The 27,475-nt window shown below is 40.6% G+C and overlaps 1 protein-coding gene and 1 long non-coding RNA gene across 6 annotated transcripts in view; one reads left to right on the forward strand and one right to left on the reverse strand.

Annotated features, from left to right (window-relative positions):
* Positions 1 to 27,049, forward strand: part of LOC117299225 (DNA-directed RNA polymerase III subunit RPC2-like) — a 43,806-nt gene extending 16,757 nt beyond the window's left edge. For all 4 annotated transcript variants that reach the window (XM_033782690.1, XM_033782691.1, XM_033782689.1 and 1 more), the window contains 15 exons: positions 6,436 to 6,598; positions 9,122 to 9,275; positions 10,021 to 10,194; positions 10,711 to 10,838; positions 13,505 to 13,590; positions 14,280 to 14,403; positions 15,506 to 15,664; positions 17,917 to 18,037; positions 19,033 to 19,176; positions 20,887 to 20,953; positions 21,290 to 21,395; positions 22,501 to 22,597; positions 23,262 to 23,399; positions 24,643 to 24,792; positions 26,273 to 27,049. In XM_033782690.1, the coding sequence (XP_033638581.1) occupies positions 6,436 to 6,598; positions 9,122 to 9,275; positions 10,021 to 10,194; positions 10,711 to 10,838; positions 13,505 to 13,590; positions 14,280 to 14,403; positions 15,506 to 15,664; positions 17,917 to 18,037; positions 19,033 to 19,176; positions 20,887 to 20,953; positions 21,290 to 21,395; positions 22,501 to 22,597; positions 23,262 to 23,399; positions 24,643 to 24,792; positions 26,273 to 26,402 (1,941 nt within the window). In that variant the 3' untranslated portion in view covers positions 26,403 to 27,049. The remainder of the gene's footprint in view (positions 1 to 6,435; positions 6,599 to 9,121; positions 9,276 to 10,020; positions 10,195 to 10,710; positions 10,839 to 13,504; positions 13,591 to 14,279; positions 14,404 to 15,505; positions 15,665 to 17,916; positions 18,038 to 19,032; positions 19,177 to 20,886; positions 20,954 to 21,289; positions 21,396 to 22,500; positions 22,598 to 23,261; positions 23,400 to 24,642; positions 24,793 to 26,272) is intronic.
* Positions 11,499 to 12,920, reverse strand: LOC117299228. Of its 2 annotated transcripts, none has more exons than XR_004520043.1 (4): positions 12,660 to 12,920; positions 12,230 to 12,464; positions 11,659 to 11,893; positions 11,499 to 11,593 (listed from the first exon to the last, which is right to left on the reverse strand). It is a non-coding gene; the product is annotated as an uncharacterized LOC117299228 (long non-coding RNA). The 2 variants fall into 2 exon arrangements; XR_004520042.1 differs by having other exon boundaries at positions 12,089 to 12,464.
* Positions 27,050 to 27,475: the final 426 nt, after the last annotated feature.

Raw genomic sequence — 27,475 nt, forward strand, 5'->3', positions numbered from 1 at the left:
TGGCAAGTTGTTCTTTCAAATTCCTGTTGAATCTTTCAACCTGACCATCGGACTGTGGATGATAAGGAGACGTCCGAGTTTTCTTAATGCCAAGGAGTTTGCACAACTCCTGCACCAAGATACTTTCAAACTGTCGACCCTGGTCAGTATGAAGAACCTCGGGTATGCCATGCTCCGAAATGTAATGGTGGAATATACACTGAGCAACAGATTTGGCAGTCTGATCTAGTAGGGGGTACAGGTTGACATATTTTGTGAACTGATCCATTACAACAAGAATATATTGATTGTTTTTTGTTGTTTTGGGGAGCTGTGTGATATCGGCAAAGACACGTTGAAATGGGCGACTTGAGTTAAATATCTGCATCGGGGCCTTATTTCGTGGGGAAGGGTTACGACGAGATTCGCAAGGCCTACAAGTCTTACAGTGATTGTCAATGTCACGGCGGATATAAGGCCAATAACACAACTGTAGAGAGCGCTGAAACGTTTTTTCTGCACTAAAATGGCCAGTCAGTGGATCACCATGGAGGAGTGATAAAACCTGGGACTGTAAGGCAAGCGGGATTATTACTTGGTATACGCGTGGGCTACCAAATGTTGGTCGTGAATGGCGGCATAGGATACCATCAATTATTGATAGTTTATGAAAGTCGAAGCACAATCGTCGGATGGCAGGCGAGTAGTTGCGCAACTGAGTGCGGGAAGGGCAGCTGCCCTTAGTTACCCAAGTTAGAACTTGTGTAATATCGGGATCAGTTTGTTGTGATGGTATGAGATTACAGCCAAGGAGAGGTGAGGATGGGTCAGGACCATCCACAGGGGTAGGAGGTTGGGGTAATGAGATGTCTGGCGGGACAGTGGGGCCGGAAGGTGGAATTGCATGTGGTCCTTTCTCTATGGGTGTGTGTATCGATGCGCACACAGGAGGAGGGGCAGGCTTACACTGGCAGCTAAGGGGAGGTTGAACATTTAAGTTGGGAGCAGGTGGGTCTTGCTCCTTTGGTAATGGGGGTCGACGTGAGAGGGCATCTGCATTGGCATGACGATTGCCATCACGGTGGATAATGAGCCAGTCATATGGGTCAAGTTCTAATGCCCATCGGGACCGACGCCCAGTGCGGTCATTCTGGACAGTTAATTTGCGTAATCCAACCAGGGGTTTATGGTCTGTCACGACAGTGAATGATGAACTGGCCAGATAGTGGCGGAAGTGGCGGATTGACCAAACAATCGCCCAAAGTTCACGATCAAATGTAGACCATCGCCTCTCAGCGGCAGTGAGAACATGGCTTGCGTATGCAATGACACGTTCCCGCCCATTTTGTACTTGGGAAAGTACAGAACCAATAGCTGTGTTGGAAGCATCGGTAAAGAGGATGAAGGGCTTGGTGGTAATAGGATAGGCCACAATTGGGGGTTGTGTCAAGGCATTACGGAGGGAAGTAAATGCCGTTTCACACTCAGGGGTCCATTGGAAGGGAACACCCTTTTGCGTCAGTCGATGGAGGGGTGAAGCTATGTGGGCAAAGTTCTTAACAAATCGCCTGTAGTAGGAACAGAGGCCGAGAAAAGAACGGACCTCGGTAGGATTACGGGGGGTCAGCCAAGTGTGAACACGATCAGTGTTAGAGGGGTCGGGGAGAATACCATTCCTACTAACAATGTGTCCAAGAAAACAAACCTCCGAACGTAGAAAGTGGCACTTACTGGGCTTGAGTTTAAGATTTGCTCTCTGGAACCGAGATAAGACTTGTTCCAGGTTGGACATATGATCAGAAAACGATCGTCCAACAACTATGACGTCATCCAGATAAACCAGACAGGAGGACCAATGCAAGCCATGGAGAACGAGTTCCATAAGTCTTTGAAATGTCGGGGGTGCATTGGTCAGACCCATTGGCATGACTTTGAATTGGTAGAGACCGTCACCAGTGGTAAATGCGGTCTTTTCCTTGTCATCTGGATGCATTGGTACTTGCCAGTAGCCGCTGGACAAATCAACCGTGGTAAAATACACTGAGCCAGAAAGGGCATCAAGTGTATCGTCCGTACGGGGGAGAGGGTGGGAGTCTTTGACGGTGACTTTATTGAGTCGACGGTAGTCAACACAAAATCGGAAGGACCCATCTATTTTCTTCACCATGACTATAGGCGATGACCAAGGGCTGTGGCTCTCTTCAATAACATCATTAGTCACGAGAGCTTGAATTTGTTTGTTGATCTCCGTCTTTACAGCTGGAGAACAACGGTACGCACGTTGACGCAAAGGTGATGCATCACCAGTGTGAATACGATGATTAAGGATATCAGCACGGCCGTAATCATTGGAATGGGTGCTAAACACACTGGCATATTTGCAAAGCAGATTCTTCAGCTGATTCAGTTGAGATGAAGAAACATCAGCATGAGATAAATCTACTGGGGGGAGTGGAGACTTCTGGGTAGCTGCCACCTGGGATGGGGATGGAGAGGGGTCAACTAAGGTGTATGGAACATCTGCAGTGTCTGAGAAGGATTAAAATTCACCAATACGAGTACCAGGGTACAAACATATTTCATCCACAGTGGGATTCATTATACAAACAGTAGCTTGACCATTACGCGCCTTGGAGACGGTGCGAGCCAGGGCAATCTGGGAGTCATGGGAACCATAATGAGGGTCAAAGATACCAACATAACCGTCTGGTACATATCCATGCATTGGGGACTCCATGTTGACCGAAACAGTGGTTTCAGAACTAGCAGGTAGGGTAATAGGATCTAAAATGCGAACATTGCAACAAAGAGGCGCGTCACGAGGGAACTGCATAAACGGTATGGACTCCCGGCCAAAGGAGGCGGTGCCCTCGGTGAGATCAATTACCATGCGGTGAGCACAGAAAAAGTCCCAGCCAAGGAGAAATTTATGGGAAACACCACGTACAACTTGAAATGTGTGGGCCACAGAAGAATTCCCAATGCGAAGGGAGAGAAATATTTGGCCAACAGTATCCATATGCTGTCCAGTGACAGAGAGAGTTTCACCTAAATAAGGGATAAGGGGTCGCCGTTTGAGCTGAGGGATTTGCATACGGAGTTCATCACTAATGATAGAGACATCCGCACCGGTGTCTAAAAATGCAAGTACATTAGTGTCCTCCACAACCACAGGAATAAATGGTCGTGGATGAATAATGGGAGGGGCTGAGGCAGATGACGATAAAGGAACAGAGTGGGGGGTCACCGGAGTAGTAACAGTTAGCGAATGACCCATGTCACTAACTACTGATCGTTTCCCTGGTTCTGGGTAGGTTTAGTATCCGAATTGAAAGTGACACGACGAGTGTTGGGGCTAGCTGACCTAGAAGGAAAGGTTGGGGTTTGGGATCGGCGGATTGGGGAGCGCCCGCGGCGATCGCTGCTGCCATGGTAGTCATAATCGGTGCGCCGATCACGGCTATCATCGCGGGCAGGCCTATAGGCATTACGTCGATCACGGCTGGTGTCACAGTAATAGACATTGCTGCCATCGCGACTATCATAGCGGTCACGGCTGTTATGGCGGTCACGCACGTCACGGCGGTCTCGACTATCACGTCGGTCGCGATTATCACGGCGGTCGCGACTATTTCCCCTGCTGGAGCTGTTAGAGACGTAACTGTTAGAGCGATTATATCCAGAGCGGGAAGATGAATCATAGGAAGAGTGGGGATGAGGTTGGGACGGGGGTGGGGTGCGGGAATGACGAAAGCGGAGGTGAGCAATGTCCGACTGCATGTCGTCCATTCGCAACGTCATCTTTTGAAGGAGGTTATGGAGGGAATGGTCGACAGAATTGACACTGACAGCGGAAGGGGGCGCTGTGGGAGAGGGAATGGCAGAGGCGGTGATTGGGGAAGAGAGGGCAATTTGGCTGGCTTCATGTGCACGCTCTATTTGGGTGGCAGTTTTTAGCGCGTCGGGCAGAGTTGTGGCGCCACTTTCATGCACCTTCAGATGAAGATATGGAGATAAACCGGCGACAAAACGGCGGAACCGTTCGCCATCGTTCGCCTCCTTACCATAGGTAGGGAATGCTTCGTGCACTAGACGGGTAATGTCTGCGGCAAAAACCTGAAGGGCTTCACCGGGGAGTCGGGGACGGGCATTTATGCATGACTGAAATTTTGTTATAGAGTGATGTTGCACAAATACAGATTTCAACTCTAATTTGACTTTGTCATAGTCGTCCTTTGTTGTCTTGGGCAAACTGTCCCATAAGGTAAAAGCCGCTCCGCTCAGTTTGGCGGGCAGAATGGTGGCGAGTTGGGGATGTTGGACATTATTCGCATTGACGGCTACCTCGAGTCGACGGCACCAGATGCCAAAATCCTCGGAGCCGTCGCCAGAGAATGGGGCCGGAAGATCCGTTTTAAAATAAAGGGAAGAGGGAGAGGAACTAGAGGCAGGGCAAGGAGGGTTAGCCATGACAAAGTCAAACCACAATACTATGTATACCAAATTAATTTAAAATGACTAAGATGTCGGTGTGTACAATAGTGATAGGATAAGAGTCTCGACCAAAATGAGCAAAATACACTGATAATGTGAGCATATATATATATACAGACAAGTAGAGTAAAGTATGTACATAAAAATTGATACGAAAGAGGACAAGAATATCAAAATATACCATCCACTATGCATGAAGTGAGAAATACAGATGGGTGAAAGTGGAATGGCAGTAGGGTGAGTGAACTAACCAAATACGCACAAAGGTAACCAATATGTAGCGCTGGGGCGGTAATACAGGCAACCGGACTAATTAAAGAATTTAAAATATAATGGAAATACAGAAAAACTTGCTGTGGATGGTTTCAGCTTGGGATGCAGCGGTGAGCAGCGAGAAGCTTGACTGTAGAACAGGAAAGGATGACACACTGCGGCACCGGAAACGTTCGAAGAGAGGCAATTGAAGGGCGGAACACGGAAGAAATCAGCAACAGTCTGAAGCAGGAACAGAAGAGAAGCAATCCAAAGAACTAAACACACAACATGGAAAGTCCGAAGAACTTGCAGGATATGAAGCGAAGAGGCTGGAGCGAGTGACAGAGGAGAAGGGAAAGTTCTGGGTCACGAGCGAATACAGGAAATGATGACAAGGAAGAACGATCCGATAGCCGGGCGCCACACAAAAGCTGGTTGGACAACCGAAAATATCCGAAGAGAAGAACAGGAACAGGCGAGATGAGATCCAACACCAAATAGTACAAACAAATTTGGCAGTCCACTGAGAAACAAGTTCACGGATGATGCTGGAAAATTCCACAACAAGGGGTGAAACGTTGATGGAAAAAATGTTCGGAGACGAAGGATTGATGATGCAAGCAGCACGGCATACAGATGTGGAGAAGCAGCTAAATGTTTGAAGAAAAACTGGAGAACTAGAAAAGTAGAACTAGAAGAAGCACAGATAGCAATATCCAGGTCAGGACTGGAGAACGAAGAAGAGCAAAGCTAAATAATGGCTTGCAACCAGCACGGCAAGAATGTTATGTCCATCAGATACACCAGAAGGAGAAGTAAGATAGTGTAACACGTTAACTGTGGGTGTCACTTAGTAATATAATAGCAGGATAGTAAGCATACAAATGAAACTCCAAGACACTGTTCTCTAATTGCTAAATACAGTAATGTTTTATTTATAACTGTATATTTCTGAAGCGATACAATGTGATCCAGAGAAGTGTCACGATGAGTGTGTAAGACAAGAGTGACCAGGCAAAAGAAAATAAGGCTTCTATATATTGTTTAAGGATGAGGATGATTGAGGATGAGTATGTTGGGAGGTCCTAAGGAAAACACATAAATTGTTATGTCCAGACATGGTCCAGACAACCAGTCTACTGGTGTCTGGGTGGGGCATAGATTTATTGAGATGGCCTTGTGCATGGTGGCACAATAAAGTCTAAGCTTACAATAGTAACATCAAGTTATATTATATTTAGCCATTCAGTAAATCTGTAGTATTTGTAGTACCACTCATTCTTCTTCTTTGTCCTTTCTAGTACAGCCTTCGTGATTGACACTGCCAGACCCACTGTGATAAGTGTGCACTGGGGTATTTTATGTGCGTTGATAGTTTTTATAACAACACACAGGACCTACAGTTTAACGACCCATCTGAAGGACGAGGCAATTGTTAAGTGTCTTGCTCAGGGACACAGTGTCAAGACCAGGACTTGAACCCACACTCTGCTAAATAGAAACACCAGAGCTTGAGCTCAGTGCTCTTAAACGCTCCGCATGACACCCCATCCAGGCTGCATATAAATGTCAATCAGTTTGATACATCTTTTAGAAAACTTCAGAATACATTTGACAAGTCTTCTGCCACACCAAGTGTTGCAACAGCATCCCATGAAATTTGGATGTGAAGTTTTGATGTTTGATGTTTGCTGTATTGTGTTACAGGCATGTGGTCTTGTCAAGAACTTGGCATTAATGACACATATAACAACAGACATGGAGGAGGATCCTATCATTCAACTTGCATTCAATCTAGGAGTAGAAGACATCAGTCTACTATCAGGAGAGGAACTTAGCTCACTACATACATATCTGGTCTTCCTTAATGGTAAGGGGAACTTAATCATTCATATGCATGTGTGGTTTTCCTTATACCCTGGTCACACATAGACACTGCTTCATGACGGAAAAGTGGCAGAAAGCGTGGCCAATAGGGGCCATTTGTTGGCCAAACATGGGCAGATCTCCATGGGCGTGGTTTGGTCGGGTTGGGATCTCTTGGATGCATTCTCTCCCCAAGCTTTTTTTGAACGTGCACAAAATAAGCGTAGCTGGGTCAAAGCCAACAATAAGCGGGGCAAAGTCGTAGTGGGAACGCTATTATTGTACAAGCAGCGTGGTAGCATCGTGGTGAGATCTCACTCTGTGGTTGGAATAAAAGCGCAGCACCATCAGCAACTATTTCTCAGTAGAAACAACCATTGTTGCAGCGATTAGGCAACGCTTTTGATATAAAAGCTGTACAGTCGTTATGTAGTCTTTAATTTTCCAAGTTGCTGTATCTTGACAGCGATAGTGCCATTACTTGATAACTTTTTGAGATTTGGGTGATCTGCATGGCCTTTGTAAGGTTGCAAAGCTGTATGAACAGGGTTTAAATGGTAAAGAGAACTTAGCTGACCACAATACATACATGTATCTGGTATTCCTTAATGGTAAGGACATTAAGGACAACTTGGCTCAGCTTGAACATCTTGTCTTATGAATGGTAATAAGGAGAACTTATTGAACGTTTCCATCTTCAATACCACATATACGCCGATGATACCCAGCTGTACCTATCTTTCAATCCTTCACAGCGAGTGGTAGATGAGAAACTGAAACAAATTGAGGCTTGTATAACTGAGATTCGTCATTGGATGGAAATGAATTATCTTAAACTGAATGCTGATAAAACTGAATTTATGTTTATTGGGTCAAAAAAACAGCTTGACAAAATTCAAGTTGATCACATCACTGTTGGCTGCTCTAACATCACTCCTGTAAAACGTGCCCGTAATCTAGGTTTTACGATTGATTCTACAATGTCTCTTCATCAACACATTTCTCAAGTTGTACAATCCACATCCAACAATCTCAGAAACTTAAGCAAGATCCGAAAACATCTTTCACAACAAGCAACAAAACAGTTGGTTCATGCTTTCATCACTTCTCGTTTGGACATGTGCAACTCGCTTCTTTATGGTATTCATAAAAAAACAACTCGACCGTCTTCAGTTAAAACAAAACACAGCAGCACGCCTAATTACATGTTCTCGACGTTCTTCACATGTTATTTCAACTTTATGCAATCTTCACTGGCTTCCAATTAAATTTAGAATCATTTACAAACTCATGATCTTAACCTACCGTTCAATACATGGTACCGCACCGTCATATTTATCTAAACTCATCAAGCCTTATAACCCCAGTCGATCTGGTCTTCGTTCAGCAAGTCAACATCTTCCGACTGAACGGAGATCTTATCGCTCCTGGGGAGATAGATCTTTCCGTATTGCTGCCCCTCGTCTTTGGAACAGCCTTCCTCACAACATTCGCTCTATTTCCTCCCTCAACTCCTTTAAAACTACCCTCAAAACCCACCTCATGGTAATTGCCTACAACAACACAGTTTAATTTAAATATCTTGTTTTTGTTCATTGTTTTTCTTTTGTCGCACCTTGAGCGCCTACTTGTTAGGTGGATATGTTTGCACTTTACAAGTGTTATATTATTAATATTATTATTATTATTATTATTATTATTATTATTATTATAACTTTGTGCCATATTATGTGCTATATACAGGTAAATGTTACTACTTTGGAGGAAGAGACATGTGTGAACACAGTTAAAATCAATTTGTTAAAAAACTTGTTTTTAATTTATGTTGAAGTTTTGCCCAATGACTTTATTTCCAATCTGAGTGATGTAGTAGTTCCTAAAGATGAATTTACTAATGATTTCATTCATGTAAAAAGCGACTCGGTAGACGAATTGTTAAACTGCACTGCCATCAAATTTATTAAGGTTTGTAATGAAACTGCTGATGAAGAAAATATGTTAAAAACATTCAGGTAGTAGTCAGAATACAATGGGCAAATAAACAAATAGCACTAATAAGGAAATAAAAGGGTAGCTATGAGTTCTTTAACCGGCAGGGTCGTTGCTGTTAGATAAATTGCCTTTATCGCACGGCAACGAGGTTTTAAACAGACGTTTAAGAACGAGTCACTACTCTTTTATTCCCATTCATAAATGCCCTTTTGTTCAAAAACGTTAAAAAAATACAACTACATGTATAGACACTTTGACAATTGAAAAGTCAAGGTTTGAAGTATTTAGTATTTATTTTGAAGTATTACGCGCGCGTGCTTAGAAATAAATTACGCGCTGTTACTAATAGCTATGAATTGCGCATTCCGCGTGATAATGTTGCCAGCTGGGTATAAACAACTCCAGCTGGTCATTATCAACGGTTTAAACACCCCCACGTGACGCGTTCTCCACCAATAGGAGTAGCAAAACTGTTGGGGGTATTTATGAATAACAATTTAAGCAATAATTGAAACCAAGTTATGTTTATTTGTAGGTAATATTCTTGGAGTGATTTGTGACCATTTGAAGCTTGTTAAAGCATTCCGTATGATGAGGAGAGCTGGTTACGTCAATGAATTTGTATCTATCTTTGCAAATCATTCTCAGCGTACAGTTTACATTGCTTCAGATGGTGGGCGTGTCTGCAGGTAAGTCAACACTCAGTGTATCTTTGGAGTCAAAATAGAATCTAAAAGAGTTTGATGCTTGCCCAGGGCCCTTTTTCATGGCTCTGCTTACTGCCGACGTCTACGCTTCTGATTATCCATTTTCCGCTTGCAGGGCAAGCGCCGTATTTCTGCGCTAGCTGTGTATGTAAGCGAAGACTTCCTAGTAGGAGGGCCTAAAGTGGACACAAATTCTCTGCTAACCCGTGAAATATGTTTGACGCAAGCAAAGAATTCCCTTGCTTACAGTAAGCAGAGCCGTGAAATGGGCCGGGTTAAGTTGAAAGTATAATACTTTTCTAGAATCTGGAGAGAATGGTTTTAAACCTCTAGGCTTAAACAAACACACCTAAATAAAGGAACTGTGAAAAGTAATGTAATCTAAAGAAAAACTGTTACATCATTAATATCACACTGAAGTCGTGTTATAGCACATGTATCTTCAAATAAGGTACTAAGGCGCTTGAACATAGAGACACATTAAGACCAAATTTTGAAAGTTTTTCAATTATGAGACCGATTTATTTTTAAGTAGAATTTGAAACTTTGCATGGTGGAAGTACGACATTGTAAAGTTTTGCGGTAACACCATGTCATGATAATCTCTAAATAAGTTGGGGTCGTTCTAAAAAGAATTTATTGTTAATCAATTTGTGTTGTTTTCTTGCTTTTTGAGGTGGAGCAGTTTGATATGATTTGATATCAACCATGTTTTGTTTATTTGTAGACCCTACATCATTGTTAGTAAAGGCATCCCTAAGGTAACCAATCAGCATATGCAGGAATTGAATCAAGGTTTCCGTAGCTTTGAAGATTTCTTGCAGGATGGACTCGTGGAGTATTTGGATGTGAATGAAGAGAATGATTGTCAGATAGCTCTCTATGAATCATTTATTACAAGGTAACTACATGTAGTCATTTTCAATCCATTCATTTGGCTATTGAAAGCTAGATGTGTTATACACACCACTACAACATAGTGGTTCATTATTGTTTTTGGTCTTGGTACTTTTGGATCTTGTCCATCTCCCTAGAAGCTACCCTGAAATCTCCCGGCACAGCTATGTCAATGAGATGACACATCTTGTATCTACATAAGACTACAATATCCGGACGCCTATGTTTTATAACATGGTCAGTCTGAATGTTAAAGTCCCAGAGGATCTTGACCTGGTCGGTCTCTGTAACTTTCTCCGGAACATGGTGGTACCATTTTGCAGTCACTTGGACACCCCATTTCTTACACAGATCCCAATGAATTACCTTGGCCAACTTGTCTTGTCTTACTTTGTACTCCGTCTGGGCCATCTTACTTACCTCTTTGTGTTTATAATACATGTACATGAATAATATAGTTAGTGAAAGATTGACTCGTAGAAAATTGATGTGTATGTTTTCTACTTGATTGTATTTACAGTGAGACCACTCATCTGGAGATTGAACCATTCACTATACTGGGTGTATGTGCTGGCCTTATTCCATATCCACATCATAACCAGTCACCAAGGAACACATATCAATGTGCAATGGGCAAACAAGCTATGGGTGAGTCGGTCACTTGTTATGCAATCAGGGAAAACAAATTCAGCAGATGTGTTGAATACCTTTTAAAGGCAGTGGACACTATTGGTAATTACTCAAAATAATTATTGTCATAAAACCTTTCTTGGTGACGAGTAATGGGAAGGGGTTGATACACGTAGTATAAAACATTGTGAGAAACGACTCCCTTTGAAGTGACGTAGTTTTCGAGAAAGAAGTAATTTTCCACGAAGTTGATTTCGAGACCTCAGATTTAGAATTTGAGGTCTCGCAACTTCAATGACCGATTGAGGCAATGACAGTGAAGACAATATCTTTGACAATTACCAATAGTGTTCAGTGTCTTTAAACAGGGAATTTTTACATTTGTTTTTTTTTGCACATTTACCATTAAAATATATGTAGAAAAGACAGACAGTGGGAAAGAGGTTGTAACGTTGATTCCAACACTTCACAAACAAGGTTAACAACACTCTTCTATTCCCTATCTAATAAAGGTTAGTGAAAGGCAGAAGCTCTTGCCAATATCAACAACAATACTCCATTATAGGGGACTTAAACTTATCTATACAGGTGGAGAGTAGCATCAGGAAGTAACAACTTCCAAGCTCCATATAGACAACCAACTCACTGTTTGCAATGCCTGAGATATATGTACATGTACCTCTCCCAACTCACTGTTTGCAATGCCTGAGATATATGTACATGTACCTCTCCCAACTCACTGTTTGCAATGCCTGAGATATATGTACATGTACCTCTCCCAACTTGCATTGGTGAACCAACTCACTGTTTGCAATGCCTGAGATATATGTACATGTACCTCTCCCAACTCACTCTTTGCAATGCCTGAGATATATGTACATGTACCTCTCCCAACTCACTGTTTGCAATGCCTGAGATATATGTACATGTACCTCTCCCAACTCACTGTTTGCAATGCCTGAGATATATGTACATGTACCTCTCCCAACTCACTGTTTGCAATGCCTGAGATATATGTACATGTACCTCTCCCAACTCACTGTTTGCAATGCCTGAGATATATGTACATGTACCTCTCCCAACTTGCATTGGTGAACCAACTCACTGTTTGCAATGCCTGAGATATATGTACATGTACCTCTCCCAACTTGCATTGGTGAACCAACTCACTGTTTGCAATGCCTGAGATATATGTACATGTACCTCTCCCAACTTGCATTGGTGAACCAACTCACTGTTTGCAATGCCTGAGATATATGTACATGTACCTCTCCCAACTCACTCTTTGCAATGCCTGAGATATATGTACATGTACCTCTCCCAACTCACTGTTTGCAATGCCTGAGATATATGTACATGTACCTCTCCCAACTCACTGTTTGCAATGCCTGAGATATATGTACATGTACCTCTCCCAACTCACTCTTTGCAATGCCTGAGATATATGTACATGTACCTCTCCCAACTCACTGTTTGCAATGCCTGAGATATATGTACATGTACCTCTCCCAACTCACTGTTTGCAATGCCTGAGATATATGTACATGTACCTCTCCCAACTCACTGTTTGCAATGCCTGAGATATATGTACATGTACCTCTCCCAACTCACTGTTTGCAATGCCTGAGATATATGTACATGTACCTCTCTCAACTTGCATTGGTGAACCAACTCACTGTTTGCAATGCCTGAGATATATGTACATGTACCTCTCCCAACTTGCATTGGTGAACCAACTCACTGTTTGCAATGCCTGAGATATATGTACATGTACCTCTCCCAACTTGCATTGGTGAACCAACTCACTGTTTGCAATGCCTGAGATATATGTACATGTACCTCTCCCAACTCACTCTTTGCAATGCCTGAGATATATGTACATGTACCTCTCCCAACTCACTGTTTGCAATGCCTGAGATATATGTACATGTACCTCTCCCAACTCACTGTTTGCAATGCCTGAGATATATGTACATGTACCTCTCCCAACTCACTGTTTGCAATGCCTGAGATATATGTACATGTACCTCTCCCAACTCACTGTTTGCAATGCCTGAGATATATGTACATGTACCTCTCCCAACTCACTGTTTGCAATGCCTGAGATATATGTACATGTACCTCTCCCAACTTGCATTGGTGGTGCTACTAAGACCAAGAAGAGGACAATCTATTATTTAAGCACTACTGACTCTCAATCTATTATTTAAGCACTACTGACTCTCAATCTATTATTTAAGCACTACTGACTCTCAATCTATTATTTAAGCACTACTGACTCTCAATCTATTATTTAAGCACTACTGACTCTCAATCTATTATTTAAGCACTACTGACTCTCAATCTATTATTTAAGCACTACTGACTCTCAATCTATTATTTAAGCACTACTGACTCTCAATCTATTATTTAAGCACTACTGACTCTCAATCTATTATTTAAGCACTACTGACTCTCAATCTATTATTTAAGCACTACTGACTCTCAATCTATTATTTAAGCACTACTGACTCTCAATCTATTATTTAAGCACTACTGACTCTTGAAAATCTCAAGGCAGGAACCTCCTTCAAAATAAGCAGATTTCTGAAACTTGTTGCTGGTGAACATGGTTAAACGTGAGTGACACTGAAATCAGCCAATACAATAGATTAATCTGAAGCCTTTGTCTTGTTTGGTTGCAGGCACTATTGCATATAATCAGCGTAATCGCATTGACACTTTGATGTACTTACTGGCTTACCCACAAGCTCCATTAGTCAAGTCAAAGGTCAGTATCCACAGTCCCAAAATCTTTTTTTTTTAAACCCCTGTTTATAATAATAATAATTAATGAGAAAAATTCATTGAATTTTATACCTTAGATCTTAATTTCTTCATTCATAAAAAAAATGATTGCAGAGTAAGGTTTTTGAAAACTAAAGATAAATGTATGCAAGCTTTCTTGCTTTGCACTCATAGTTTACTCACATCCCCGGTGTCTCAACTTGGTTAATAATGGAAGAACTATTGCAGTAGAGTTTAAGCACTCACGAATATTAACATTATTTATGGTATTATATTACTTTTGGTAGTGAAATAATTGAAATAAAGCAAGAAGTATTTGAGAATTGACATTAGTTGAGATTGTGAGCTAAAAACAGTACAACTCATTGAAGATGGTGCTTTTTTAAACAAATTAATTTCTCTTCAGTAACTCTCATAAAGCGTATCATCTCCAATACCCCAGAGGGATGTACAATGTAGGAGAGTATGGTGGAGTCCCCCAAATGGCAGCGAAAAATAACATAAAACAATTCTATAGATCGTTCCAAGCTACCTGTAGCCATGCCACAATTGCTGGGTCGTAGCAGCGTAATGTTTTGTAAGCAAGGGCATGGCAAAACAAATTTTATGCAAATTAAGTGTCTTCCTTACATATGTGTAATGAGTGCGATTAATATTGATTTTGTGTTGTAGACCATTGACCTGATTGGATTTGATAAGATACCAGCCGGGCAGAATGCTATCATTGCTGTAATGAGCTACAGTGGTTATGATATTGAAGATGCACTCATCTTAAACAAAGCATCTGTAGACAGAGGTGAGTCAGTGGTTATGATATTGAAGATGCACTCATCTTAAACAAAGCATCTGTAGACAGAGGTGAGTCAGTGGTTATGATATTGAAGATGCACTCATCTTAAACAAAGCATCTGTAGACAGAGGTGAGTCAGTGGTTATGATATTGAAGATGCACTCATCTTAAACAAAGCATCTGTAGACAGATCTTAAACAAAGCATCTGTAGACAGAGGTGAGTCAGTGGTTATGATATAGAAGATGCACCCATCTTAAACAAAGCAACAAAGCATCTGTAGAAGTTCCCCAAGGTCTTGGAAGTTCCCAAGTTGTTGCTGAGGGGAACTTGTTTGTCAACTTGCAATGAGGGAGCTTATAATAAAACAAAATGTGCCATTTTATAATTGTTACTGTTACTGTACTTCATAATTCTCTTTTTGGGGCATTACTTAGAACTGGAAAATGCAAATTGACATATATGTACCTCCATATTTTCATGTACATACTGCTAGTACAATATACTGCTATTTTTACCCTGTGTGGTGTGATACTAGCACATGAGCTTGGTTAGTAGCAACAGTATCTGTATCATGATGGTGAGTGGACCAGTCAGGATTCTGCACACGGTAATTGATATGAGACACAGTAGTTTACCAATATTGACTGCTTTTAGTGCTGTGGTTAAAACTAAGACACCTGAGGTATTCCTTGGCTTCCTGAGGGCCACAAAGGATAATAATAGAACATGCCGAGGATCACTGAGGAGTTGTAGTTTTAACCCTAGCACAAGTAAAAACAGTCAATATTTGTTTGTTAACACTCTTAACATATATTGTGCCTAGATGTCTAGTAGAAGCTGCTGTTGCTATCGGTACAGTGAACTTGTTGCTATGGGATAGTACATTGGTTGCTATTGGATAGTTCATCGGTTGCTATTGGATAGTTCATCGGTTGCTACAAGTATATGACCTTGTTTGCTGGGTGTATAATGCGTCAACCTCGGGTGACCTTCTAGTGAAGATTACACCCTAAATCAATCAAGAGGCAGAATATATTTAAGGAATTTTAATAATGGATAGTCGATATTCCTGAGTGTTACTAAGAGATATTATTATTGGATTGCAGGTGTTGGCCGATGTCTTGTTTACCGGAACCAGAAGTGTACATTAAAGCGTTATGCTAACCAGACATTTGATCGTGTGATGGGACCAATGCTAGATGCAACAACTAAAAGCCCAATCTGGAAACATCAAGTACTGGATATGGATGGCATATGTGCACCAGGTTAGTGTCCGGTATCACAAACAGCAAAATGTTAACAACTCATTCAAATGAGAGACTTAACGACCGGGTTTCAAATCCCACCTCAGACCCTGAGCACAATTTCATAGAGCTGCTTGAAGCAGAAAATATTTCTTTAACAATTGTCTGCTAAGCAAACATAAGTAAGATACCAGTATTAAGTTGTACATGTGACATGGTAGTTTACCTGATAACCAAATTCTGGTAAGCATTGTTCATGTTATGCTTAGCTACTTTTTGTGCTGAAGCAGCTTTATGAAATTGGGCCAAGATCATTTGGTTTTCATTCGCTACCTAATTTTGTATATTTCCCCATCGCATCTAAAACTGAGCATTTCTTCATTGTGTCCTATTTCTGCTGTTATTGGTGCTAATCGCATTGTTGGATGTGTAATGAAGTACAGACTCTAGATGAACATGTACATGACACCATACCAACAGCACATGTTTCCATTCTTTACATTTTCTAACACAAAAGACCTTTCTATCGCAACATCACAGCCCAAGTTTTTGCCAACTGAGGTTGGAAAACTATGGAAAGCCACAAAAACAGATGGCCACCGTTTGTAATAAATGTCACACAACTATTCAAAAATAGCGTTGAATTTGTTGGAAACAAAGCAACCAATCATGGGAGATATTTTATTCATTTGAAAGTTTGCAAAAATTTTAAATTGGGTCAGAACATCTGTGATTGAAAAATTTGCTAACATTCAGCGGTCAGGACTGTAACAAAATTACAAAGTTGTTCATTACATTTTATATTTACTTGCCATTTAGCTTGTGTGTATTGACAGAGAGCCCTCTTTTGGTCAACCTTGCCAAAATCAGTTTGATTCATGTACTCCTAAAATATATATTGACAGAGAGCCCTCTGTTGATCACATTTGCTTCCAAGACAGCCAGACATCCAAATAGGAGACTTTCCAACGCTAGGCGGCAGCAGACATACCGGGTAAATTTCCATTGTTTACGTAGTTCTGAACATGCGCATAATTCTGAGAACAATGGATTTACCCGGTAAATCTGCTGCCCTCTATCGTCCCAGAAAGTCTCCCATTGGTCATATGGAGCTGTTTGTTTGTCTATAATGGTAAGGTCTATTACACAGTAAGTCTTGTCCTGCCTGGTGCCTCAAATGTCTTGTGCTTGAGTCTACTCCAAGAAGTCAAGTACTAAACATGTATTATTTACTTCTGACTTGCTAGTTAAAAGCCTGACTCATTACTTCATGCAAAATGTGAATGGATGTTACAAGTCTATAATTCACAATTGCATGTCAATTATTGACATCAAATTTGTCTTTGCAATGACATGAAATATAAACCAGGCTAAAAGGTAAAGTAAAATGGGATTAATTATTCCACAGAATCCAAACAACTAAACATAGACTATACTTTCTGGGGTTAAAATTAAGGGAAGTGTGATGGACTTCATGAGACTGTGCTCAAGTTGGGGCAGTGTTTATGTACATGGAGCTATTGTTGAAACACTTTGTCTGTTACATTGTCTGCTTTGGTCAATAAGCCATTTGCGTGTTAGATTTGAATATTGTCTGGTACAATGACGTGCTTGATCACAAGTTACCTCTTAAATTTAAATTCCTCAGACCATCTAGACAGTTTCTATGTCACATGATAAGAGATGGTGATCACCCATGCACAATTCTGGATGGATGTGTATCAATGGCACAATGGTACAAGGGTTTGCTCATAGCAACTGTCTCTATAGTCTGAGCAATTCAAATGTGCGCGCTACATTTGTGCCCAAGCAAGTTATTGTACCAAAAATTATTCTAAATTCAACTCGCAAATGGCTTATTGCTAACTATAGTGTGATTATTAATTTTGGTTTTTACCCATACACCGATGTGTGTTAGCACTGTATACTCAGTACTTTCCCGAGTCCTGTGACAAAATATCACAGGCATCTATTATTTAACATCTATTATATCGTTGCGGTACCCGCTGCCAATACATAGGATTCGAACTGCCTCTAGCTGCCGGGCAACCTCGGTAGTCTAGTTGGTAAGACACTGCTCTAGAATTGCAAGGGTCGTGGGTTCGAATCCCACCCGAGTAACATGCCTGTGATATTTTTTCACAGGACTCGGGAAAGTACTGAGTATACAGTGCTAACACACATCGGTGTATGGGTAAAAACCAAAATTAATATTCTTTATCCCCGATGCAAATTTAACATCTATTATATAGTGTGATTGTGTTTGTATGCAGGTGAGAGAGTGAAGAACAAGCAAGTATTACTCAACAAGTCAATGCCAGTAGTTACTATGAATCCACTCCCTTGTAATCCAACTGGTGAACAACAAACAGAATTCAGAGATGTGCCTATTACGTAAGTTTCCTATTCTCTCACTACAGTGGCTGGCTACTTTTTGTTCGACACAAAACACAAATGTCCACAGGTTTACATGAAACTTTATACAAAAAGTATTTTAGCATGTACATCATTGGATACACGCGACTCTCCTGAAAACATTGCTCTTTGATTTTCACGTCTTTCTAAAAAAATTGACAAACTAGTGAGGCTGAAACTTGAACAGGTTAATTATATTATATTCATCTTCATTCAAATGATTGATAGTCAGTAGTGATTCATGTCATGATCCAAAACGGTAACACTTGCTCTACAAAAGGTACTAAACCTTTAATAGCTACATGTATCAATCATTGGAGTTGCAGGTTGTTGTTAATCATTGTGGTTCTCTGGTTGTACCAAAGATTATAGTTAAGCCCTAGTGGTTTGAATTTCAAGAATTTTTCTGAGCAATTGGTTTCCTTTGAAGATATAATTAAACCTGAACTTGACAAAGGAAATACAAAGATTAGGTAATAATTGTCTTGCAAGAAAATATGAGTAGGTACTCACCGTGTTTCAAAGAATCTTGGCTGGAAGGCATGGCTGATCATCTGCATGTTATTCTGGAATCTCCAAAAGCTAGGTACTTGCCAACCATGGAGCCAAACACCGACTATGTTAAGAATGGTGGCACCCTGTCCATTGTTTTATGCCACATTCTTGTACAAGAACAATAAAAAGGTTTGACATTTGGGACTACACAATAACCCCTGTAAAAGGGATATTACAAGCATGAAAGCCAGTAACTTGTGTCCCTCTTCGTGCTGGTGCGTTCCATAAGACATCCTACTGTCAAAAATGTTGGTCCAAACTTATTTCAGTCGTAATAAACCATCCAGAAAAATATTGCTGATGTACATGTCAACCGGCCTGAAGTGGTCCAGACTGGTTTTTGGAAAAGCTTTGCACAATGTACTGTAGTTTTGAGTAAATAAATACACTTTCCATCTTCTATTTTATCTGTTATAAAGGTTTAAAGGAACCCAAGATTCCTACATTGAGAAGGTTTTGATAACTTCAAATCCTGAAGAAGCTTATCTTATCAAAGTCCTTCTCAGACAGACCAGAAGACCAGAGATTGGTGATAAGTTCAGCAGTAGACATGGACAGAAAGGGTAAGGTCAACTCTCTGTGATAACACTTACTTTATGAGACACAGAAGTCATTTGTTTGGCACGGTGCCAGTTCAAAGTGTTTCAATGGATCTATAGAGTGGTGTACCTTGATATGTCACTTCATAAAAACACATAGTTGTATTACATGTAAGCTAGTGGTACATCGATCATGCTTATTTGTGTAAAATTAATAAGAAAGTATTTGGTTTTAGGTCCTAAATCTTGCTAAACCAATAAATGTTTCAATCATGTGTACATGTATAAGAACCTATATTGAAGAATCGTGGCCGAGCGGTTAAGAGCACCGAAATCAAACTCTGGTGTTTCTGATCAGCAGAGTGTGGGTTCGAATCCCCAGCCGTGACACTTGTGTCCTTAAGCAAGACACTATACCGTTGCTTCGTCCTTGGGATAGGACGTAAATCCATTGGTCCCATGTCTTGTGTAGGCATGTAAAAGAACCCAGTGCACTTATCAAAAAGCTTGTCCTTTGGATGGGGAGTAAGCCCTTGGTCCCATGTGTTGTGTAACGCATGTAAAAGAACCCAGTACACTTATCAAAAAGCTTGTCCTTTGGATGGGGAGTAAGCCGTTGGTCCCATGTCTTGTGTAGGCATGTAAAAGAACCCAGTGCACTTATCAAAAAGCTTGTCCTTTGGATGGTGCGTAAGCCTTTGGTCCCATGTGTTGTGTAACGCATGTAAAAGAACCCAGTGCACTTATCGAAAAGCTTGTCCTTTGGATGGTGCGTAAGCCGTTGGTCCTATGTTTTGTGTAACGCATGTAAAAGAACCCAGTGCACTTATCAAAAAGCTTGTCCTTTGGATGGTGCGTAAGCCGTTGGTCCCATGTGTTGTGTAACGCATGTAAAAGAACCCAGTACACTTATCGAAAAGCTTGTCCTTTGGATGGGGAGTAAGCCGTTGGTCCCATGTCTTGTGTAGGCATGTAAAAGAACCCAGTGCACTTATCAAAAAGCTTGTCCTTTGGATGGGGAGTAAGCCGTTGGTCCCATGTCTTGTGTAGGCATGTAAAAGAACCCAGTGCACTTATCCAAAAGCTTGTCCTTTGGATGGGTAGTGAGCCGTTGGTCCCATGTCTTGTGTAACACATGTAAAATAACCCAGTGCACTCATCGAAAAGAGAAGGGGGTTCACCCCGGTGTTCGTGGCTGTAGCTGCTGTATCCGCCGTAGCACCTTGTAAACCCTTGTACTAAGTAATTGGGTCTCAGAATCTTTTGAAAGTTTGTATATATACTAAGCGCCCTGAGTAACTTGTTTGGTACAGTAGATACGTGCGCTATACATGTATACACATGTAAGACTTACATATTACGATATAACTATTATGCAAAATGTCGGGATTTTAATGTTGTGATTTTATCGTCTGCAGTTCAGGGCGTTGCAGACGATATCATACCCAGGCCTGATGCTTCACGCAGGCAACGAAGGCGATTGCCTCCATTTCCCCTGGTCATTGCCTTGGTGCCCTGGAATTGATCCAGTAGAAATTTACAATTTTCCTCATAGGGTGCCCTTTATCAAGGCGAAAATGCCTTGGTGCCCTTGCCCTTTCAAAAACAAAGCATACAGGCGTGCATACCTGGAATATTGTGAAGTGCATCAAAGTCATGTCAATTGCAGGTCATGTTCGATCTTTGGTTTCTGATTGATTGTATGGTTTACAATGGTTTATGATTTGTTGATAGTGTATGTGGCCTGATCGTGCAGCAGGAAGACATGCCGTTCAATGATCTAGGAATGTGTCCAGATATAGTAAGTCAGCTTGTTCCAAACAGTTTAGCAATCATTTATTTGGTGTAATTAATGTTTAAATTATATTCAAACAGTTTCAACAGACACATTTTCAAAAATCTCACTAAAATGTTGTTAGTAAAAAGATCAAAAAGAACACAATCAAAATCTCCCTTTTCCTCCCAAACCACGAATGTAATTTATATGTCACATCCAAGTATTAGTTGCCACAATAATAGCCTGTGAGAAAAACTCTACTGAGGTCCAAACATCAGGTCATTAAAACAAATAGCAGAATACTTTTTCAGTAGATAGACTTCATGTAACAACATTTGTCTTGCACACATTGCCCCTCAGGTCATGAACCCTCATGGATTCCCCTCTAGAATGACAGTGGGTAAGCTCATTGAACTACTTGCTGGTAAAGCTGGAGTCTTGGATGGAAAGTTCCATTATGGAACAGGTGAGTTATTCAAATATAGTAATCAACCTTCTAAACGTGAAAACCAGAGCTGCAGAATGCACAGATTCATTTGAAGATGAGGCACTAACCTCTCCTTTTTCAGCAGAAAGTACAAAGTGTTAATGTCATAAAGCATGTTAGGGAATTGGTTGTGGTTTGTCTACGTGTAATGGGCTAGCGCTTAAGAGAATCAGAATCAAACTAGAGTGTTTCTGATCAGCAGAGTGTGGGTTTGATTCTAGGTCGCGACACGTTTGTCCTTAGGCAAGACACTTAACCATGATTGCTGTTTACTCCCTAAGGAGCAAAGATGGTTTCAAGAATGAATTAAGTGACCCAGTGACCAGGGGTTATAATGTTGGAAGTACTTCGGTGTGTGTAAAGCACTATGTACATGTAACAAACCATTATTATTAAGGGAATAATAGGGTAGCTACTAGTTCTTTCATGTTCATTTATAACAGGCATGGTCGATTTGCCGTGTGATATAAAGGCCCAACTGAAGGCGAGGGCCTTTATCACACGGCAATTCGACCATGCAAGGTTTTAAACGACCGTGAAAGAACTAGTACATGTAGCTACCCTTTTATTCCCATTCATAAATACCTTTTTGGTTAAAAGGCTTAATAAAGTAAGAAACTCTGTCAAACTTATCCGTTTCCGAGTGTTTGAGCTCTGTATGTTTCCACCTCCATGGTATGTTCAGTATACATGTTACATGGATGTACATGTACGATGTCCGTATGCGTGTGTTTTCCGGTTCCGTTGCGGCGCATGGGCGTATAGTCTTTGTGCATATTCGCTGGTTTGCCTTTCACACACAGTGTGGCCAACTCACCGACAGCGCCTGCATTGCCCGTCTGCAGGAAACGTCTTGCATCAAGACTAGTGCGGAGTCTCCACTCACTACCGGTTGTAACAAAGGTTTTTTAAAAAGCATGTGAGGCCCTCTCCACCAATAGGAATAGGGAAACTATATATACTATAGGTATTTATGAATGTTATATTATGAAGAAAGTCCATTCTTTGTTGTCAAGTTGTGATGATATCATGAGTCCCATTGTCTCTGTGTCACTGTTGTTTATTATGTGTTTGTATTTGGCAGCGTTTGGTGGTGATAAAGTGAAGGATATTTCTCAAGACTTAATCAAGCATGGTTTCAACTACCTCGGCAAAGACTACTTGACATCTGGTATTACAGGGTAAGCTACGAACAAATTGCTTTCACCGCCTGTCACTATAGAAACACAACTTGTGTAAAAAAGAATACTACATGTATGTTGATTTTCAAATATTGCTGATTTGAGATGAAACTTATGGGTGACACTATTGGTCATTACTCAAAATAATTATGAGTGTAAAACCTTACTTGGTAACGAGTAATGGGAGCTGTTGATAGTTTAAAACATGAGAAACGGCTCCCTCTGAAGTAGCCTAGTTTTTTAGGAAGAAGTAATTTTCTATTAAAATATTTGAATTTGATTTGGAAACCTCAAAATTTGAATTTGAGATCTCGAAATCAAGCATCTGAAACCAAACAGCTTCAGGTGACAAGGGTGTTTTTGCTTTTGTTATTATCTCGCAACTTCGACAACCAGTTGAGCTCAAATTTTCACAGGTTTGTAATCTTATGCATATCTTGAGATACACCACGTGAGAAGACTGGTTGCAAACTGCGTACCTATGGTACATGTATAAATGCACAAAATAGTTGATGGCCTGATGTTTCAACACTAGCAGAGACTACCTCAGGCCAGTCATTTTTGATTTACTTGCACTTTGTGAAAACTTTGTGAAGATTGTTAGTAATGATATGTACATGTACATTGTATCTTACCATACCACCATGATTGCTTGAATTGTTAGGGAGCCATTGAGTGCATACATCTACTTTGGTCCAGTATACTACCAGAAACTGAAGCACATGGTATGTGATAAGATGCATGCTAGAGCTAAGGGACCTAGAGCTGTATTGACTAGACAACCTACTGAAGGAAGATCAAGGTAAACTATTCATCTCTCACAAAAACCTGGTTCATACTTCATGCATATGTGAATGCAATACAAATGTTGATGTCACATGGCTGTTTTGGCAGCGAATGTTTCACAGGAGTTCAGCGCAAGTCAACTGAAGCAAGTTTACTAGTTGCAAATTTGTAACGTCAAAATTTGTATCGCATTGGCATTGGCAGGAAGTAAACCGTGCTTAGGAGAATAAAAGAGTGGTGATGCGTGATTAGCCAGACTTGCCTGAGGGTTCAATAAAGACGGAGTCACTATTTTGTTCCAATACACACATGTAAATGCCCTTTTCGTTAGACATGTTAGAAAGCAAAATAATGTTGCAAAATCTGTAAAACTGTTTCTGTTAAAGTCAAGTCTGGTCATGTCAGTCACCCTGAACACTTTGTCCAGCCAGGATGGGCCAAGATGGGCTAAGAAGGGCCAAGATGGGCCAAGATGGGCCAAGATGGGCCAAGATGAACCAATTGTGTCGCTCATGACTATTCACGCCCAACATATGTTGCTTACAAATTACAGTCAGACATCAGTAACACAATCATTCAATCTTTTCAACACAAATTTTACAAACAGTATGCCGCGATCCAACTTGGGAATTATAAATTAGTGTCGCGACTAGTGTTTTGACAACATTAATCTTATTTAATTACCCCAAAACTTTGTACAAGTCAGTGTCTTTAAGCTTGAGGAAACCTGTAAAACAAGGGTGGTTGCTATGTGAACCAAAAACACCAGGGTTAGCCACTAGCTACTCTCCAAAGATATGTTTTCTGCGTTTTCTGTGGAGCATTACCAATCCTAGTACTCGGGGGGAACCTACAGCTTAGTGTTTCATCAAAAGGGCAAAGCAATTATATTGTTGCCCTGGCCACAATGCCACCTACATACTCACATGACTCCTGGGGCGAATCAGGGTTTCTCCCTTCACAAGCCCGTATGGATGTAGGCATGGGTCTCATCCACAAGCATTGTGGCTAGTAGAGAAGAATTGACTACCTTCCCAGCTTTTTACAAAACAATTATGGTTTAGTGCCTTGCTCAAGAACCCAAGTGTCATGAGTGGGAATCAAACACACATTCTGCTGATTAGACACACCAGAGCTTGAGTCCGGTGTATTTAACCACTTGGCCATGCCACCTGTACATACGTGCACATGTGTCTCCTACTGATGGATTTAAAATCCGTATTGAAAGTTCAATAAGTAATTGTTTGTTTGTTTTTCAGAGATGGTGGTTTAAGACTTGGTGAGATGGAGAGAGATTGTTTGATTGGTTATGGTGCTAGTATGTTACTCCTAGAACGCCTAATGATATCAAGTGATCAGTTCCAGGTAGATGTATGTGGACAATGTGGACTCCTGGGCTATTCTGGATGGTATGTACATGTAGATGTAGATATACTGTAGAAAAGCAACCCTGAAAAGCTGAAAGCAATGTGCAGTTTTGATAACATTTTGATATGACCAGGACACATCACTTTAAGGTCAAATGAACAACTTATGCATATTTTTAATGTGTTCAATCGTTAGTTTCTAATTAATATTTCTTCAAAATTCAATGGCTTTGGAATGAGTTATTCACAATAACTGATGTTAATGCAGGTCTGTATGCGCCGATTTTGAAAGGGCAAGGGCACCAAGGCATTTTCTCATTTGTAAAGGGCACCCTATCATGGGCACCAGGGCAATTATCAGGGGCACAGTATCAAGCATGTTAATGATTTTTTTCCTTTCAGACTGAAATGTTTATAATAATAATAACAATTGTGGCTTCTTACAAAGCGCACATGTCCGTCACCCAGTGACGCTCCTGGCGCTGTAACATACAGTATTTCCTGCAAGATGTTGGACTATGTTTGAATTATGAGACCTAATTCTGATAGCACCATGTAATGCTTTACAAGATGCTGTGGCGCAATTTGCTGCCGATCCGACCAGGAACACCGGGGCGAACCCCTTCTCTTTTCAATAAGTGCACTGGGTTCTTTTACATACGTTACAGTACATAACACATGACCAACGGCTTAATGACCCATCCGAAGGACGAAGCAATGTGAAGTGTTTTGCTTAAGGACACAGGTGTCACGGCTGGGGATTCGAACCCACACTCTGCTGATCAGAAACACCAGAGTTTGAATTCGGTGCTCTTAACCCGCTCGGCCACGACACTTCCACGACACTTATGTCAATCAAAGAATCAATTAATCAATCAATCAGCCAATCAAACATTCAAACAATCAAGAGTAAAATGCTCCCACTACTACCAGCTCCAGAAGAATGTTCCCGTGTTCATCAAGTAATGGGGTTTCTCTGTAACATATTCAGGTCACTCATAACAAATTTACAGATGTATCATTTCAAGGCAGTGGACACTATTGGTATTTACTCAAAATAATTATTAGCATAAAACCTTACTTGGTAACAAGTAATGGAGAGCTGTTGATAGTATTAAACATTGTAAGAAACGGCTCCCTCTGAAGTGACGTAGTTTACAAGAAAGAAGTAATTTTCAAAGAATTTGATTTCAAGACCTCGGAATACATGTAAGTTTTTGAGGTCTAGAAATCAAGCATCTGGAAGCACACAACTTCGTGTGACAAGGGTGTTTGTTCTTAAATAGTTATCTCGCAACTTCAACCACCAATGGAGCTCAAATTTATTTATTTTTTTTTTTTAACTAATGTTGAGATACACCAAGTGAGAAGACTGGTCGTTGACAATTGCCAATAGTGTACAGTGTCTTTAAGTCTACCATGCTATAATCAAGTTTGTATAAATTATGTTGTGCTGAAGTAAGTCAATCAATCAAATAATCCGTGTATTTAGTATGTGTGTTATTGATTTGATTGATTACAGGTGCCATTACTGCAAGTCATCACGTAATGTTTCATCTCTACGTATTCCATATGCCTGCAAGTTACTCTTCCAAGAAATGCAATCCATGAACATTGTGCCTCGACTTAAACTTAAGAAATATACAGAGTGAAGGAGACAGCAGGAAATGCAAGCAAATGCTTAGGCCAATAGACAAACATGTTAAGCATCCCCGCCCGCTTCCTTTCTAGAGGACACCTCCTTCTTTTTCCTTTTTAAAAGGATACATTTTAGCAATTTTGACAAAATAAAAACAAACTCCTTTTTATGAAAGAGTAGGATGCTAAACCGATTTTGTTTATTTGGCTTTATAATTTAGAATCTACAATACATCATGTTTGCCAAAGGATCCAAAGAATTTCAACTTGGGGTCTTAAGGTATTCACTAAAATTATTTTCAACAATTTCTTCATTTTGTTGTTGTTTTAGTGTTTGATGTTTGCCCTTTAAAGACCATAGCGGCTGTACGTGGTTTGTACCCAAACCAAATAGAGAATATAAACAGCAATAAGATTTGACCTACTTTAATTCGATCAAGATGTCTTAAAAAGGTCTAGACTTGAATTTATTTGTCCATTAAAAAGACAAAAATGGGAAATTTACATTAATACAAAACATTAATAAAAAGCTCCAAAACAGAACATTAACTCAAAAATACAGAAATTAAGTTATTGGTTCTGACCTTAAATCTTTATTCATAAATACCCCAGACAGTTTCTCTACTCCTATTGGTGGAGAGCGCATCACGTGGGTGTGCATAAACCTTTTGTTAATGACCGGTAAAAAGTGTTAATTCATGAGCGTGACACGCGACCTTGCACATGTTCTTATAAGACAGTTTCTTATTCCTATTAGTCGAGAGCAACGGCTGAAACAGTTGTGCCACATCACGCGATACGCGCGATGCGCACAGCATTCCATTATAAGGAGTTGTTTGCGCGAGGGCAGCGGAGGGCTCTACCATTTCATAGCTGGAGGGGTGTTGTGTTGAAAGAAATCATTTGACAATTATAATTTTTGCATTTATTTTACTTTTTTACCAAAAAGTGATGTTGTTTTTGACCGAAAAGGTATTTATGAATGGGAATCAAAGTGTGTTGCATCGGTTTTCAACTAGTGGTTTAAACCCGCCGAGGTCTGGTTTTCACGGCCGTCCGTCGTGCTGACATACGTCTCCTCACAGTG

Source organism: Asterias rubens, chromosome 14 (assembly GCF_902459465.1).
Source record: "Asterias rubens chromosome 14, eAstRub1.3, whole genome shotgun sequence".
NCBI lineage: Eukaryota > Metazoa > Echinodermata > Asteroidea > Forcipulatida > Asteriidae > Asterias > Asterias rubens.